Genomic DNA, 13,022 nt, shown 5'->3' with positions numbered 1-13,022 from the left:
CGGCCGGCCGGGCGAGCGGGTGACGGGCAAGCGGCAGGCGGGCGGGCGAACAGGCAAGCGGCAAGCGGCCGGCCGGGCGAGCGGGTGACGGGCAAGCGGCAAGCGAGCAGGCGAGCGGGTGACGGGCAAGCGGCAAGCGAGCAGCCGGCCGGGCGAGTGGGCAAGCGGCAAGCGAGCAGGCGGGCGGGCAAGCGGCAAGCGGCCGGCCGGGCGAGCGGGTGACGGGCAAGCGAGCAGGCGGGCGGGCGAACGGGCAAGCGGCAAGCGGCCGGCCGGGCAAGCGGGTGACGGGCAAGCGGCAAGCGATCTTGGGGTTTCCCCTTTGCCTGGGCGGCGGGGAAACCCCATCTTCGGCTCCTCGCTGCTGCCGCGCTGCGGAGCAGATCAGCTGTTGGGCGGCCGAAGGAACCTTCCCCGGTCTTCCCCGCTGCCCACACGCAAACTCCACCATCTGCGCATGTGCGGCCATGGAAAAAGGGGCGCGCATGCGCAGATGGTGTTTTTACTTCCGCACCACTACATCCCGAAATATCGATTATTGCGAGGGGTCTTGGAACGGAACCCTTGCGATAATCGGGGGATCACTGTATATATATATATATATGACGGTCTTGGTATATTCAGGTTTCTTCCCGTGTAGGATTTAGAAATTTCTGGCAATGTTTCGACGAGGTCTCACTCGTCATCTTCAGGCTGGTGCTTCTGTCCTTGTTCTAGGGCAAACACAGCGAGACCTGAGCTGTGGTGCACTGTGTTGCCATAAAGCAAACAATTAGGGGTCTGTAGAGTGGGTCTGGGTGTTTAGGTCAGGCCGGGGTCTGGGGTCTTTACAGTATTGGGTAGAACTGAGTTAATTATATTATATACCAGGAGACGATGCGTTCTAGTCCCTCCTCAGGCATGAAAGCCAGTTGGGTGTCTTTTAGTCAATTACCAGGAGACGGTGACTTCTATTTCTGCCTTAGACACAAAAGCTGATTCTGGACCCATCGCCAAGCTGGCGACTTAGATCCTGGGGCAACCAACAAATTGACCCTTGTCGATCTGAAAAACGTCAGTGCTGCACTTGAGTGTCAAACACTAGAAAGAAAAAAAAGGACCGCAAAGCATATGATGTTGAAACAGAAAAGGAAGGAAAATGAGGAAGGAAGAATGAGAGAACAAAAAACAATCGGGGAAATTATAAATCGGGAAGCCAATGACCTTGTAAATCTAAATTTATCGCCCTCCTGACATATGAAAAAGAAGCCGCAACATAATAATAATAATAATAATAATAATAATAATAATAATAATAATAATATATTAGATTTGTATGCCATCCCTCTCCGAAGACTCGGGGCAACAATGATAAAAACAATATTATAGTGAAACAAATCTAATATTAAAAGAAATACAGTAACTAAAACCCTATCATATTAAAACCAGACAGCACATACATACCAAACATAAAATATAAAGAGCCTGGAGGAAAGGTCTCTCAACTCCCCCGTGCCTGGCGGTATAGGTGGGTCTTGAGTAGTTTATGAAAGACAAGGAGGGTGGGGGCAGTTCTAATCTCCGGGGGGAGTTGATTCCAGAGGGCCGGGGCCGCCACAGAGAAGGCTCTTCCCCTGGGGCCCGCCAGACGACATTGTTTAGCTGACGGGACCCAGAGAAGGCCAACTCTGTGGGACCTTATTGGTCGCTGGGATTCGTGCGGTAGCAGGCGGTTCCGGAGGTACTCTGGTCCAACATGAAATCTAAACCCTGAGAAGTAGCTAAAGCTCATGGATAGGATTTGGATATGTAACATCTGCCATCACTACCGGTAGTTAGTTAGTTAGTTAGTTAGTTAGTTAGTTAGTTAGTTAGTTAGTTAGTTAGTTAGTTAGTTAGTTAGTTAAGTTCGTTCGTTTGTTCATTCGTTTGTTCATTCATTCATTCGATTTTTATGCCGCCCTTCTCCTTAGACTCAGAGCGGCTCACAACATGTTAGCAATAGCACTTTTGGACAGAGCCAGCCTATGGCCGCCACAATCCAGGTCCTCATTTGACCTACCTCGGAAGGATGGAAGGCTGAGTCAACCTTGAGCCAGTGATGAGATTTGAACCACTGACCTTCAGATCTACAGTCAGCTTCAGTGGCCTGCAGTACAGCACTCTACCTGCTGCGCCACCCCGGCTCCTAGTTGCTACTCCCATCATCCTTAAGGAATTAAGCTGGGACTTACAGATCCATGATGTCTGAAATATCGTATATTGCTTGCATTTTGGCTAGATGTTCGGGTGAAAAGCAAAAGAGAAAATTGGAAATGGGTGTCTTCTCAGGAGAGCAAATTTGAGAGGAGCTATCTTCAATAATCAGAATTCCTTACTAACTTAGCTATGTTGGCTGGGGAATTCTGGGAGTCGAAGTCTTGCCCGTCTTAACGTTGTTGAGGTTGAGTAGGGAACTCGCTAGCTCAGGGATGGCAAACCTTTTTCGGTTTGTGTACCAAAAGGGTGTATGTGCTTGTACTAGCACGCGCGCATGTGCCCACACCCATTCCCTTTCTCACACACACATATATGCGCACCTTCCCGCATTGCCTCTGTGTGTTCTTACAATCCCCAGGGGAAGAGCCTTCTCTGTGGCGGCACCGGCCCTCTGGAACCAACTCCCCCCGGAGATTAGGACTGCCCCTGCTCTTCCTGCCTTCCGTAAACTCCTTAAAACCCACCTTTGCCGTCAGGCATGGGGGAACTGAAACATCTCCCCCCGGGCATGTTTAATTTATGCATGGTACGCCTGTGTGTGCGTCTGTTAGTATATGGGGTTTTTTAAATACTTAATATTTTTAAATTTGTCTGTTTACTTATGATTTGTTTCTACATGTTGTGAGCCGCCCCGAGTCTTCGGAGAGGGGCGGCATACAAATCTAAGTAATAAATAAATAAATAAATAAATAAAATCCCCACTCCGTCCTCGCACACGCACATAGGTCTCACTGAAGCCTGGGGTGGTGAAAAAATGGGCAAATGGACAAACCAGAAGTTTGGAAAAAAGACTTCCGGTTTGCCCATTGTGCTGTTTTTCACACTCCGGAGCCTTTAGGAAAGCTTCCTGAAGCCCCTGAGTGTGAAAAACAACACAATGATCAAACCAGAAGTCTGTTTTCCGAACTTCCAGTTTTCCCGTTGGGCCAATTTTTGCATTCTGGGCCTGCAGGAAGCTTCCCCGAAGGCTCTAGAGGGTGAAATGGCAACCCGGGCAGAGAACCACTTATTAAAATTTTTGAAGCCCATCCCTGCATAGATTTGATAACCTAGCTGGCTGGGGAATTGTGAGAGTTGGCAGTCAACCGATCGCCAAGATTGAGGAGGACCGTTCTTGGTTCTTTCTCATAAACCGCTGAAGAGCCGAGGTGGCGCAGCAGGTAGAGTGCTGTATTGCAGGCCACTGAAGCTGACTGTAGATCTGTAGGTCAGCGGTTCAAATCTCATCACGGGCTCAAGGTTGACTCAGCCTTCCATCGTTCCAAGGTGGGTAAAATGAGGACCCGGATTGTGGGGGCAATAAGGTTCTGGCTCTGTTAAAAAGTACTGTTGCTAACATGTTGTAAGCTGTTCTGAGTCTAAGGAGAAGGGCGGCATAAAAATTGAATGAATGAATGAATGAATGAATGAATGAATGAATGAATGAATGAATGAATAAATAAATAAATAAATAAATAAATAAATAAATAAATAAATAAAACGTATCAGGAAAGACTTCATGAACTCCATCTGTATAGTCTGGGGGACAGAAGGAAAAGAGGGGACATGATCGAAACATTTAAATATGTTAAAGGGTTAAATAAGGTCCAGGAGGGAAGTGTTTTTAATAGGAAAGTGAACACAAGAACAAGGAGACACAATCTGAAGTTAGTTGGGGGAAAGATCAAAAGCAACATGAGAAAATATTATTTTACTGAAAGAGTAGTAGATCCTTGGAACAAACTTCCAGCAGACGTGGTTGATAAATCCACAGTAACTGAATTTAAACATGCCTGGGATAAACATAGATCCATCCTAAGATAAAATACAGGAAATAGTATAAGGGCAGACTAGATGGATCATGAGGTCTTTTTCTGCCATCAGTCTTCTATGTTTCTATAAATAAATCATAATTAATCAGAATTGGTGGCTTTGACCTCTGAAGTCTGGTGCGTCCCATATTTTGTTTTTCCATTGTGAGTTGACTTTTTCCTTCCTCCGTGGCAGGTAGAGCGTCTCCGCCAGGCCATTGAGGAACTCTACTACTTCGAATTTGTGGTGGACGACCTGCCACTCCGTGGCTTTGTGGGCTACATGGAGGAGAGTGGCTTCCTGCCCCACACCCACAAGATTGGGCTCTGGACCCACTTGGACTTCTACCTGGAGTGGAACGGCGACCGCATCGTCTACGCCAACGTCAGCGTCCGCAACGTGAAGCCAACCAGCTTGGATGACATCCAGGGCGTGCTGCCCATTGCATACACCTACAGCGTCCATTGGTCGGAGACCAGCGCGGAGCGTCAAGGGGAGCGCCGGGGAAGCCACAGCGGCGACGACGGGTTCTTCCCGCACACCTTGGAGATCCACTGGCTCTCCATCATCAATTCCATGGTGCTGGTGTTTCTGCTGGTGGGTTTCGTCGTCGTAATCCTCATGCGGGTCCTCAAGAACGACCTGGCCCGCTACAACCTGGACGAGGAGGCCTCTTCGTCCTCCTCAGGCGATGACTTTGACCAAGGGGACAATGGTTGGAAGATCATCCATACAGACGTCTTCCGTTTTCCCCCCTACCGCAGCCTCCTCTGTGCCATCTTGGGCGTCGGCAGCCAGTTCCTGGCCCTGGCCACTGGCATCATCGTGATGGCCCTCCTCGGCATGTTCAACGTCCACCGGCACGGGGCCATCAACTCGGCTGCCATCCTCCTGTACGCCCTGACTTGCTGCATCTCTGGTTACGTGTCTAGCAACTTTTATCGCCAGATCGGCGGCGAGCGATGGGTGTGGAACATAGTGCTGACCACCAGCCTTTTCTCCGGTGAGGTTCCATCTCCCTCCAGCGCTCAGAGGTGGTCATCCACCAAGTTCCTTCTGAAAAAGAAAAGAATAAAAAAAATTAAATAGAATAAAAATAATATTTAAATAATATTTAAATATTTAAATATTTTAAAGTTATTTGGAGAGGGGCGGCATACAAGTCGAAATAATAAATAAATAAAATAAATATGGGTGGGTGTCAACAGACTCAAACTCAACCCCGATAAGACGGAGTGGCTGTGGGTTTTGCCTCCCAAGGACAATTCCATCTGTCCGTCCATTACCCTGGGGGGGGGGGGAATTACTAACCCCCTCAGAGAGGGTCCGCAACTTGGGCATCCTCCTCGATCCACAGCTCACATTAGAGAAATATCTTTCAGCTGTGGCAAGGGGGGTGTTTGCCCAGGTTCACCTGGTGCACCAGTTGCAGCCCTATCTGGATTGGGACTCACTGCTCATAGTCACTCATGCCCTCATCACCTCGAGGCTCGACTACTGTAATGCTCTCTACATGGGGCTACCTTTGAAGAGTGTTCGGAAACTTCAGATCGTGCAGAATGCAGCTGCGAGAGCAATCATGGGCTTCGCTAAGTATGCCCATGTTACACCAACACTCCGCAGTCTGCATTGGTTGCCAATCTGTTTCCGGTCACAATTCAAAGTGTTGGTTATGACCTATAAAGCCCTTCATGGCACCGGACCAGATTATCTCCGGGACCGCCTTCTGCCGCACGAATTCCAGTGACCAGTTAGGTCCCACAGAGTTGGCCTTCTCCGGATCCCGTCAACTAAATGCCGTTTGACGGGACCCAGGGGAAGAGCCTTCTCTGTGACGGCCCCGGCCCTCTGGAACCAACACCCCGTAGAGATTAGAATATCCCCCACCCTCCTTGCTTTTCGTAAGCTCCTTAAAACCCACCTCTGCCGTCAGGCATGAGGGAACTGAGATATTCTTTCCCCCTGGGCCTGTACAGTTTATGCATGGTATGTCAGTATGTATGTCTGGTTTTTGTAATAAGGGTTGTTAGTTGCTTTATTATTGGATTGCTACATATTGTTTTTATCACTGTTGTTAGCCACCCCGAGTTCACAGGGAGGGGCGGCATACAAATCCAATTAATAATAATAATAATAATAATAATAATAATAATATAACCTCATATACAATAACCGCTCTGTTTTTCCTCCCTTCCTCCAGCTCCCTTCTTTCTGACCTGGAGCGTGGTGAACTCCGTCCATTGGGCCAACGGGTCCACCCAGGCCCTGCCAGTCACCACCATCTTCCTGCTGCTGACCGTCTGGCTGCTGGTGGGCTTCCCGCTGACGGTCATCGGCGGCATCTTCGGCAAGAACCGGGCCACGCCCTTCGATGCCCCCTGCCGCACCAAGAACATCGCCAGGGAAATCCCTCCGCAGCCCTGGTACAAGTGCACCGTGGTCCACATGACCATCGGAGGGTTTCTCCCCTTCAGGTGAGGAGCAGCAAAGGGAGACGGCTACGGCTGGTCCACGGCTTAATGACCGCCATTGGGAAGAGAATCCGTGTCGCGAAAGGGAAGGCGATTGTTGTTAACCGCCCGATTTTTACGGCTTTTCGGGCTGCGGTTGTTAAGCGAGTGGCGCAAATCCAGGTTTCCCCCTAATGAAACCGCCGGGTGAGATCATGGGGTGAGTTTGCCATCAGGATGCTGACGATACGCAGCTATACATTTCCACCCTCGTGTCCACTCAGTGAAGAAGTGGAGGTACAGTAATGTGCTGGTTTCTGGAGGCTGCCAGGGTCTGGATGGGCATTTATAGGCTCAGACTGAACCTTGACAAGATGGAGTGGCTGTGCGTTCCGCCTGCCATGGACATTTATTTATTTATTTATTTATTTATTTATTTATTTGCTTACTTACTTATTTAGTTCATTTAATTTTATTTATTTAATTTTATTTATTTAATTTTATTTACTTACTTACTTACTTACTTACTTACTTACTTACTTACTTACTTACTTACTTACTTACTTACTTACTTATTGGATTTGTATGCCGTTCCTCTCCGTAGACTCGGGGCGGCTCACAGCATACAATAAGACAATTCACAACAAATCTAATAAATTTAAAAAACATTTTTTAAAAAACCCCATTATTAAACCAGACATACACACAGTCACACCATACATAAATTATATAGGCCCGGGGGAGGGAGGGGGAATGCCTCAATTCCCCCATGCCTGACGGCAGAGGTGGGTTTTAAGGAGTTTACGGAAGGCAAGGAGGGTGGGGGCAGTTCTAATCTCCGGGGGGAGCTGGTTCCAGAGGGCCGGGGCCGCCACAGAGAAGGTTCTTCCCCTGGGACCCGCCAGACGACATTGTTTAGTCGACAGGACCCGGAGAAGGCCAACTCTGTGGGACCTAATTGGTCGCTGGGATTCAAAAGGCGGTCCCGGAGATATCTGTCCTTCCATTACTCGGTGGGGGGGTAGTCTTTGCCCCCTTCATAGAGGGTCCGCAACTTGGGCGTCCTCTTCGATCCACAGTTGAGCTTAGAAGACCATCTCTCGGCTGTTTCTTGCTAGACTGTGTGTCGAGTGGCCACCTTCCTTATTTTAGAAATGTGTTTCTCAACCTTGGCAGCTTGAAGATATTTGGGGACTGCAATTCCCAGAATTCCCTGGCCAGACAGACAATCAAAGGAGGGAAGGAAGAGGGAGGGAGGAAAGAGGAAGAAGGGAAGGACTAGAAGGGGGAGAAAGGAAAGGAAAGGAAGGAGAGAGGAAGGATAAAGAAAGAAGGGGAAGGAAGGAGAGAAAGAAAAGGGGGATGGAAGGAAGAAAAAATGGAGGAAGAAAGAAGGAAGGGGAGAGGGAGAGGGATGAAAGGAAAGAGGAAGGAGGGAAGGACTAGAAGAGGGAGAAAGGAAAGGAAAGGAAGGAGAGAGGAAGGATAAAGAAAGAAGGGGAAGGAAGGAAGGAGAGCGAGAAAGAAAAGGGGGACAGAAAGAAGAAAAAATGGAAGAAGAAAGAAGGAAGGGGAGAGGGAGGAAAGAGGAAGAAAGGACGGAAGGAAGGACTAGAAGGGGGTGAAAGGAAAGGAAGGAGAGAGGAAAGATAAAGAAAGAAGGGGAAGGAAGGAAGAAGAGAGAGAAAAAAGAGGGACAGAAGGAAGAATAAATGAAAGAAGAAAGAAGGAAGGGGAGAGGGAGGAAAGGAAAGAGGAAGGAAGGACTAGAAGGAGGAGAAAGGAAAGGAAAAAAGAAAGAGAGGAAGGAAGGAAAGGAAAGGGAGGAGAAAGGAAAGGAAGGAGAGAGGAAGGATAAAGAAAGAAGGAGAGGGAAGGAAGGAAGAAGAGAGAGAAAAAAGAGGGACAGAAGGAAGAATAAATGAAAGAAGAAAGAAGGAAGGGGAGAGGGAGGAAAGGAAAGAGGAAGGAAGGACTAGAAGGAGGAGAAAGGAAAGGAAAAAAGAAAGAGAGGAAGGAAGGAAAGGAAAGGGAGGAGAAAGGAAAGGAAGGAGAGAGGAAGGATAAAGAAAGAAGGAGAGGGAAGGAAGGAAGAAGAGAGAGAGAAAAAAGGGGGACGGAAGGAAGAAAAAATGGAAGAAGAAAGAAGGAAGGGAAGAGGAAGGAAGGAAGGACTAGAAGGAGGAGAAAGGAAATGAAAAAAGGAGAGAGAAAAGAAGGAAAGGAAAGGAAGGAAGGAAAAAAATGGAAGAAGAGAGGAAACGGAAGGAAAGGAAGGAAAGAAAGACTAGAAGAGAGGGAGAAGGAATGGTATGGAGGAAGGAAGGAAGAGGGAGAAAGAAAAGGAGTGAGGAAGAAAGGATGGAGAAAGGAGAAAGAAAGAAGAGGGGGAAAGGAAAAGAAGAGGAAGAAAAGAAAGAAAGAAGACAAAGGAAAGGAACGAAAAGGAGGAAGAAGGGAAGGGAAAGGAAGCAAAGAAAAGTGGAAGCGAGGGAGGAAAAAGGAAGGGAGAAAAATGAAAGGAACAAAGTATAAATAAAGGGTAAGGAAGGAATGAAAGAAGAAAAAGGGAGGGAGAAGGAAAGGAAAAGAAAGGGAGGATTGTGAAGTTGAGATGTCCTGGGAAATTGTGAGGAATTCTGGGCGCTGAAGTCCACAAACCTTCGAGTCGCCAAGTTGAACAACCACTCTTCAGGACACACAAGAAGGAGGCCCTCCCGGGTTGGTTAAGCCAGCGCCATGCCTGTCTCACCCCTCCCCCAATTTTTCCTCCCATAGCGCCATCTCGGTGGAACTCTACTACATCTTCGCCACTGTCTGGGGCCGGGAGCAGTACACCCTCTACGGCATCCTCTTCTTCGTCTTCGCCATCTTGCTGAGCGTCGGCGCCTGCATCTCCATCGCCCTGACCTACTTCCAGCTCTCGGGCGAGGACTACCGGTGGTGGTGGCGCTCCATCTTGAGCGCGGGCTCCACTGGCCTCTTCATCTTCCTCTACTCCGTCTTCTACTACACCCGTCGCTCCAACATGTCTGGCATGGTCCAGACGGTGGAGTTCTTCGGCTACTCGCTGCTGACCGGATTCGTCTTCTTCCTCATGCTGGGCACTATCTCCTTCTTCGCTTCCCTGAAGTTCATCCGTTACATCTACGTCAACCTGAAGATGGACTGAGCGGCCCCTTCGTGGCTCGGACGGACGTGGCCAGTTTCATAAGTCCCCATTTTGGGGCCTCGCTTCGAAAGTCTTTCCAGCCTGGCATCTCCGCTGAGCTCTGAAACAAAACAAAAAAAATACTCAACGCATCGGCTATTTATGATTCATTCCTTTCTCGCCTGGAATCAGGGAGGGCATTGTCGCGGCCCTCGGCTCAGCGGCCACCGAAACGGGACAGGAGCAGCCTTATGTTCTTTACTGCTGGTCAGGACAAGTCGCCAAGCGGCGATCCTCCGACATGTCTAGCCAATCGAATACCTTCCTTCCCCCCCTTTTACATTTTTTTTTTTGGAAAGCGAAAACTGCTTTGAATCAGATTCTGGGTTTTGCTCCACAATTGGAACTGGAACCCACCGTTTTTTCTTTTGATATATTCCATATTTTTTCCCATATGAGCAGACCGACAGATTTTAGAAGCTACAACTGGTTCACACACATATCCCTAGATACTTCATTGTTATTTTTCCCCTGCTAACTATAACGATCAATTCAATGGATAGAAGCTACATTTAGTTCAACACACCTATCCCTAGATATTTAATCCTCCCTCCGCCGTTGATTATCACATAGAAGCTACATCTGATTCAATATACATTTCTAGATATTTTACTACCACCCACCCCCTCGCTGACGATAATCAGCCGGGGGTGTGTGTAGTAAAATATCTAGAAATCACTTCGATGGATGTAAATCAAAAAGTAAAAAGTAAATATCTACAAATCAGTTCAAAGGATCGAAGCTACAACTGGTACTTATTTCTACATATTTGTTTTCATCCCCACCCCCTCAGTTCAATGGATAAAAACCGCACATATTCCTAACTATTTTATAATTTTTCCCCCTCTGCTGATTATCTGATCATTTGGTCCGATAAACATTTCTAAATATTTTATTATTCTTTTTTCCCTGCTGATCAGTACCATCAGTTCAACAGGTTCAACACACAATTCTAGATAGTTTATTATATAATCAGTTCAACCGGTTAAAAAAAACCCTATGTTTGGTTCAACGCACGTCCCTTTCTTCTAGGGCATTCCTTCTCTTTCCCTAGACCGTTCGTGAAAATATTTTTATCTCGTTTCCCTCCTTTTTCCCCAACAGTTCTGGTTCGGTTTCAGGAAGAGATCCCAGCCAGGCATAAACAGGCATTTTCAAACTCTGATTCAGCAACAGAGTGATAGAAAGAGCAAAGAATCATCAGGCTTATTTGTACACAGGTCAAACTAGATCCCAATAGCCAAGCAACGGTTTCAAAGTGTGGGATTTGCGAGAATTTGGCTTATTTGGGGCAGCCTATGGGTAGCTTTCCCTGGCTGGTATCATCCAGAGTGTTCTGAGTTTCATACTGTTAGGGTGGATGGGAATAGTAGTCAGAAAGCAACAGAGATTTCCTAAAACCAGGTACCTATTTTTGGGAAACAGAAATTAAAAATGGCGCTTTCTCGCGCCGGAGGAAGTTGACAGATTCCATGAAATTTGAAAGCGGAAGCTACTTGCATCCAAACCCCGTAATTATCTGATTACTTCTACCACTCTCATTGGTGAACCTTATAGAAATAAATAAAAATAATAATAAATAAGTAAATATATAAAACCATTTATTCCGTGCAACTTTTTAAGGGATTGATAGAAGTAATTGGATAAATTATTTTCAGGGATCTATAGAAAAAATGATTTGGCACAATGTTTTGGGTTTTTTTCCTTCAAATTTGGGAATGGTTTTAAAGACGTGTGGGACTTCAACTCCCAGAATTCCTCAGCCAGCTAGCTAAGGAATTCTGGGAGTTGAAGTCCCAGCACATTTTAACCATTCCCAAGTTTGAAAAAAACGCTAGTGGATTTCTCCTGTTGAGTCTGGTAAGTGAGATAATTTGCCCTCAAGTTCAGCAAATCTTTCACTTGGTTCTGCCAAGATGTTTTTTCCTCCTTTTCGTCCCCTCCTTTGTACAATAGTCATGAGGTGTCTATCCCACCACCTTCCTAGTACAGGTGAGAGCAATCCTTCCATCTTTCTTCCCCACCTGGCTGAAAAAAATATATATTATATTAAGGGGCGGGGGGAAAGTATATATAAGGAATTATGTATATTAGCAAGAGTTGAAGTTGGATTATTTTTTAATTTGACGTCTCGGTTTTGAGTTTCTTTTTACAGATCTTGAAGTTCGATTTTATTAATAAAAAGGAAATGGAAAAAAAAACAGTTCTCCGTGCCCATTCCCACGCTGCTCCGTTGTGTCTTCTGCCTCTCAAACAATAGATTGTTCAGTCTGTCATTAAACGCTGAGAGTCGGAAGTCTAATCCGATATCTTAAAATCGCCACGGGTGATAAACGCCACTTGTACAGTTAGTCCTCGATTTATGGCCGCAATGGAGCCGAGCATTTGTGTGGTTAAGCAAAGACAGTTGTTTGGTGAGGCCCACCCTATTTTATTACCTCTTTTGCCACTGTCACTAAAAGAATCACCGTTAAGCTAGTAAAACGGTTGTGGAATGAATCTCGCTTGGTCATTGGCTTTGCTTGCAAGAAGGTTGCCAAAGGGACCACGGGATTCTGCAACCTTTATTGATTGATTGATTGATTGATTGGATTTGTATGCCGCCTCTCTCCGGAGACTCGGGGCGGCTAACAGCAACAATAAGACAATGTACAATAATAATCCAATACTAAAAATGATTAAAACCCATTAATATAGAAAACCAAACATACATAAAGACATACCATGCATAAAATTGTAAAGGCCTAGGGGGAAAGAGTATCTCAATTTCCCCATGCCTGACGGCAGAGGTGGGTTTTAAGTAGCTTACGAAAGGCAAGGAGGGTGGGGACAATTCTAATTTCTGGGGGGAGTTGGTTCCACAGGGCCGGGGCCGCCACAGAGAAGGCTCTTCCCCTGGGTCCCGCCAAGCGGCATTGTTTAGCTGACGGGACCCGGAGAAGACCCACTCTGTGGGACCTAACTGGTCGCTGGGATTCATGCAGCAGAAGGCGGTCCCTGATTTATAATAATAATAATTAATAATAATTTATTAGATCTGTATGCCGCCCCTCTCCGAAGACTCAGGGCAGCTCACAACAATAAACAATGCAATACAAATCCAATGATTAAAAACTATAACTAAAAACCCAATATCATTAATAACAATCAATACTACCCAATCATAACCACACATAAATCTTACTAGCCTAAGGGGAATGCATCAATTTCTTCATGTCTGCCACCATAGATAAGTCTTCAGGGTCTTGCGGAAGGCGAGGGGGGTGGGGGCAGTTCTAATCTCCAGGGGTAATTGATTCCAGAGGGCCGGGGCCACCACAGAGAAGGCTCTT

At 46.8% G+C, this 13,022-nt stretch overlaps 1 protein-coding gene across 1 annotated transcript in view; it reads left to right on the top strand.

The window, feature by feature from the left end:
- TM9SF1 (transmembrane 9 superfamily member 1) overlaps positions 1 to 11,891 on the top strand; it is a 48,483-nt gene extending 36,592 nt beyond the window's left edge. The window contains exons 13-15 of the mRNA XM_070728723.1: positions 4,225 to 5,032; positions 6,230 to 6,503; positions 9,258 to 11,891. Of these exons, the coding sequence (XP_070584824.1) occupies positions 4,225 to 5,032; positions 6,230 to 6,503; positions 9,258 to 9,651 (1,476 nt within the window). The 3' untranslated portion in view covers positions 9,652 to 11,891. The remainder of the gene's footprint in view (positions 1 to 4,224; positions 5,033 to 6,229; positions 6,504 to 9,257) is intronic.
- The last annotated feature ends 1,131 nt before the right edge of the window (positions 11,892 to 13,022 follow it).

This window comes from Erythrolamprus reginae, chromosome Z (assembly GCF_031021105.1).
Source record: "Erythrolamprus reginae isolate rEryReg1 chromosome Z, rEryReg1.hap1, whole genome shotgun sequence".
In the NCBI taxonomy this organism is placed as follows: domain Eukaryota; kingdom Metazoa; phylum Chordata; class Lepidosauria; order Squamata; family Dipsadidae; genus Erythrolamprus; species Erythrolamprus reginae.
This window is presented reverse-complemented; position numbering and strand designations above follow the sequence as displayed.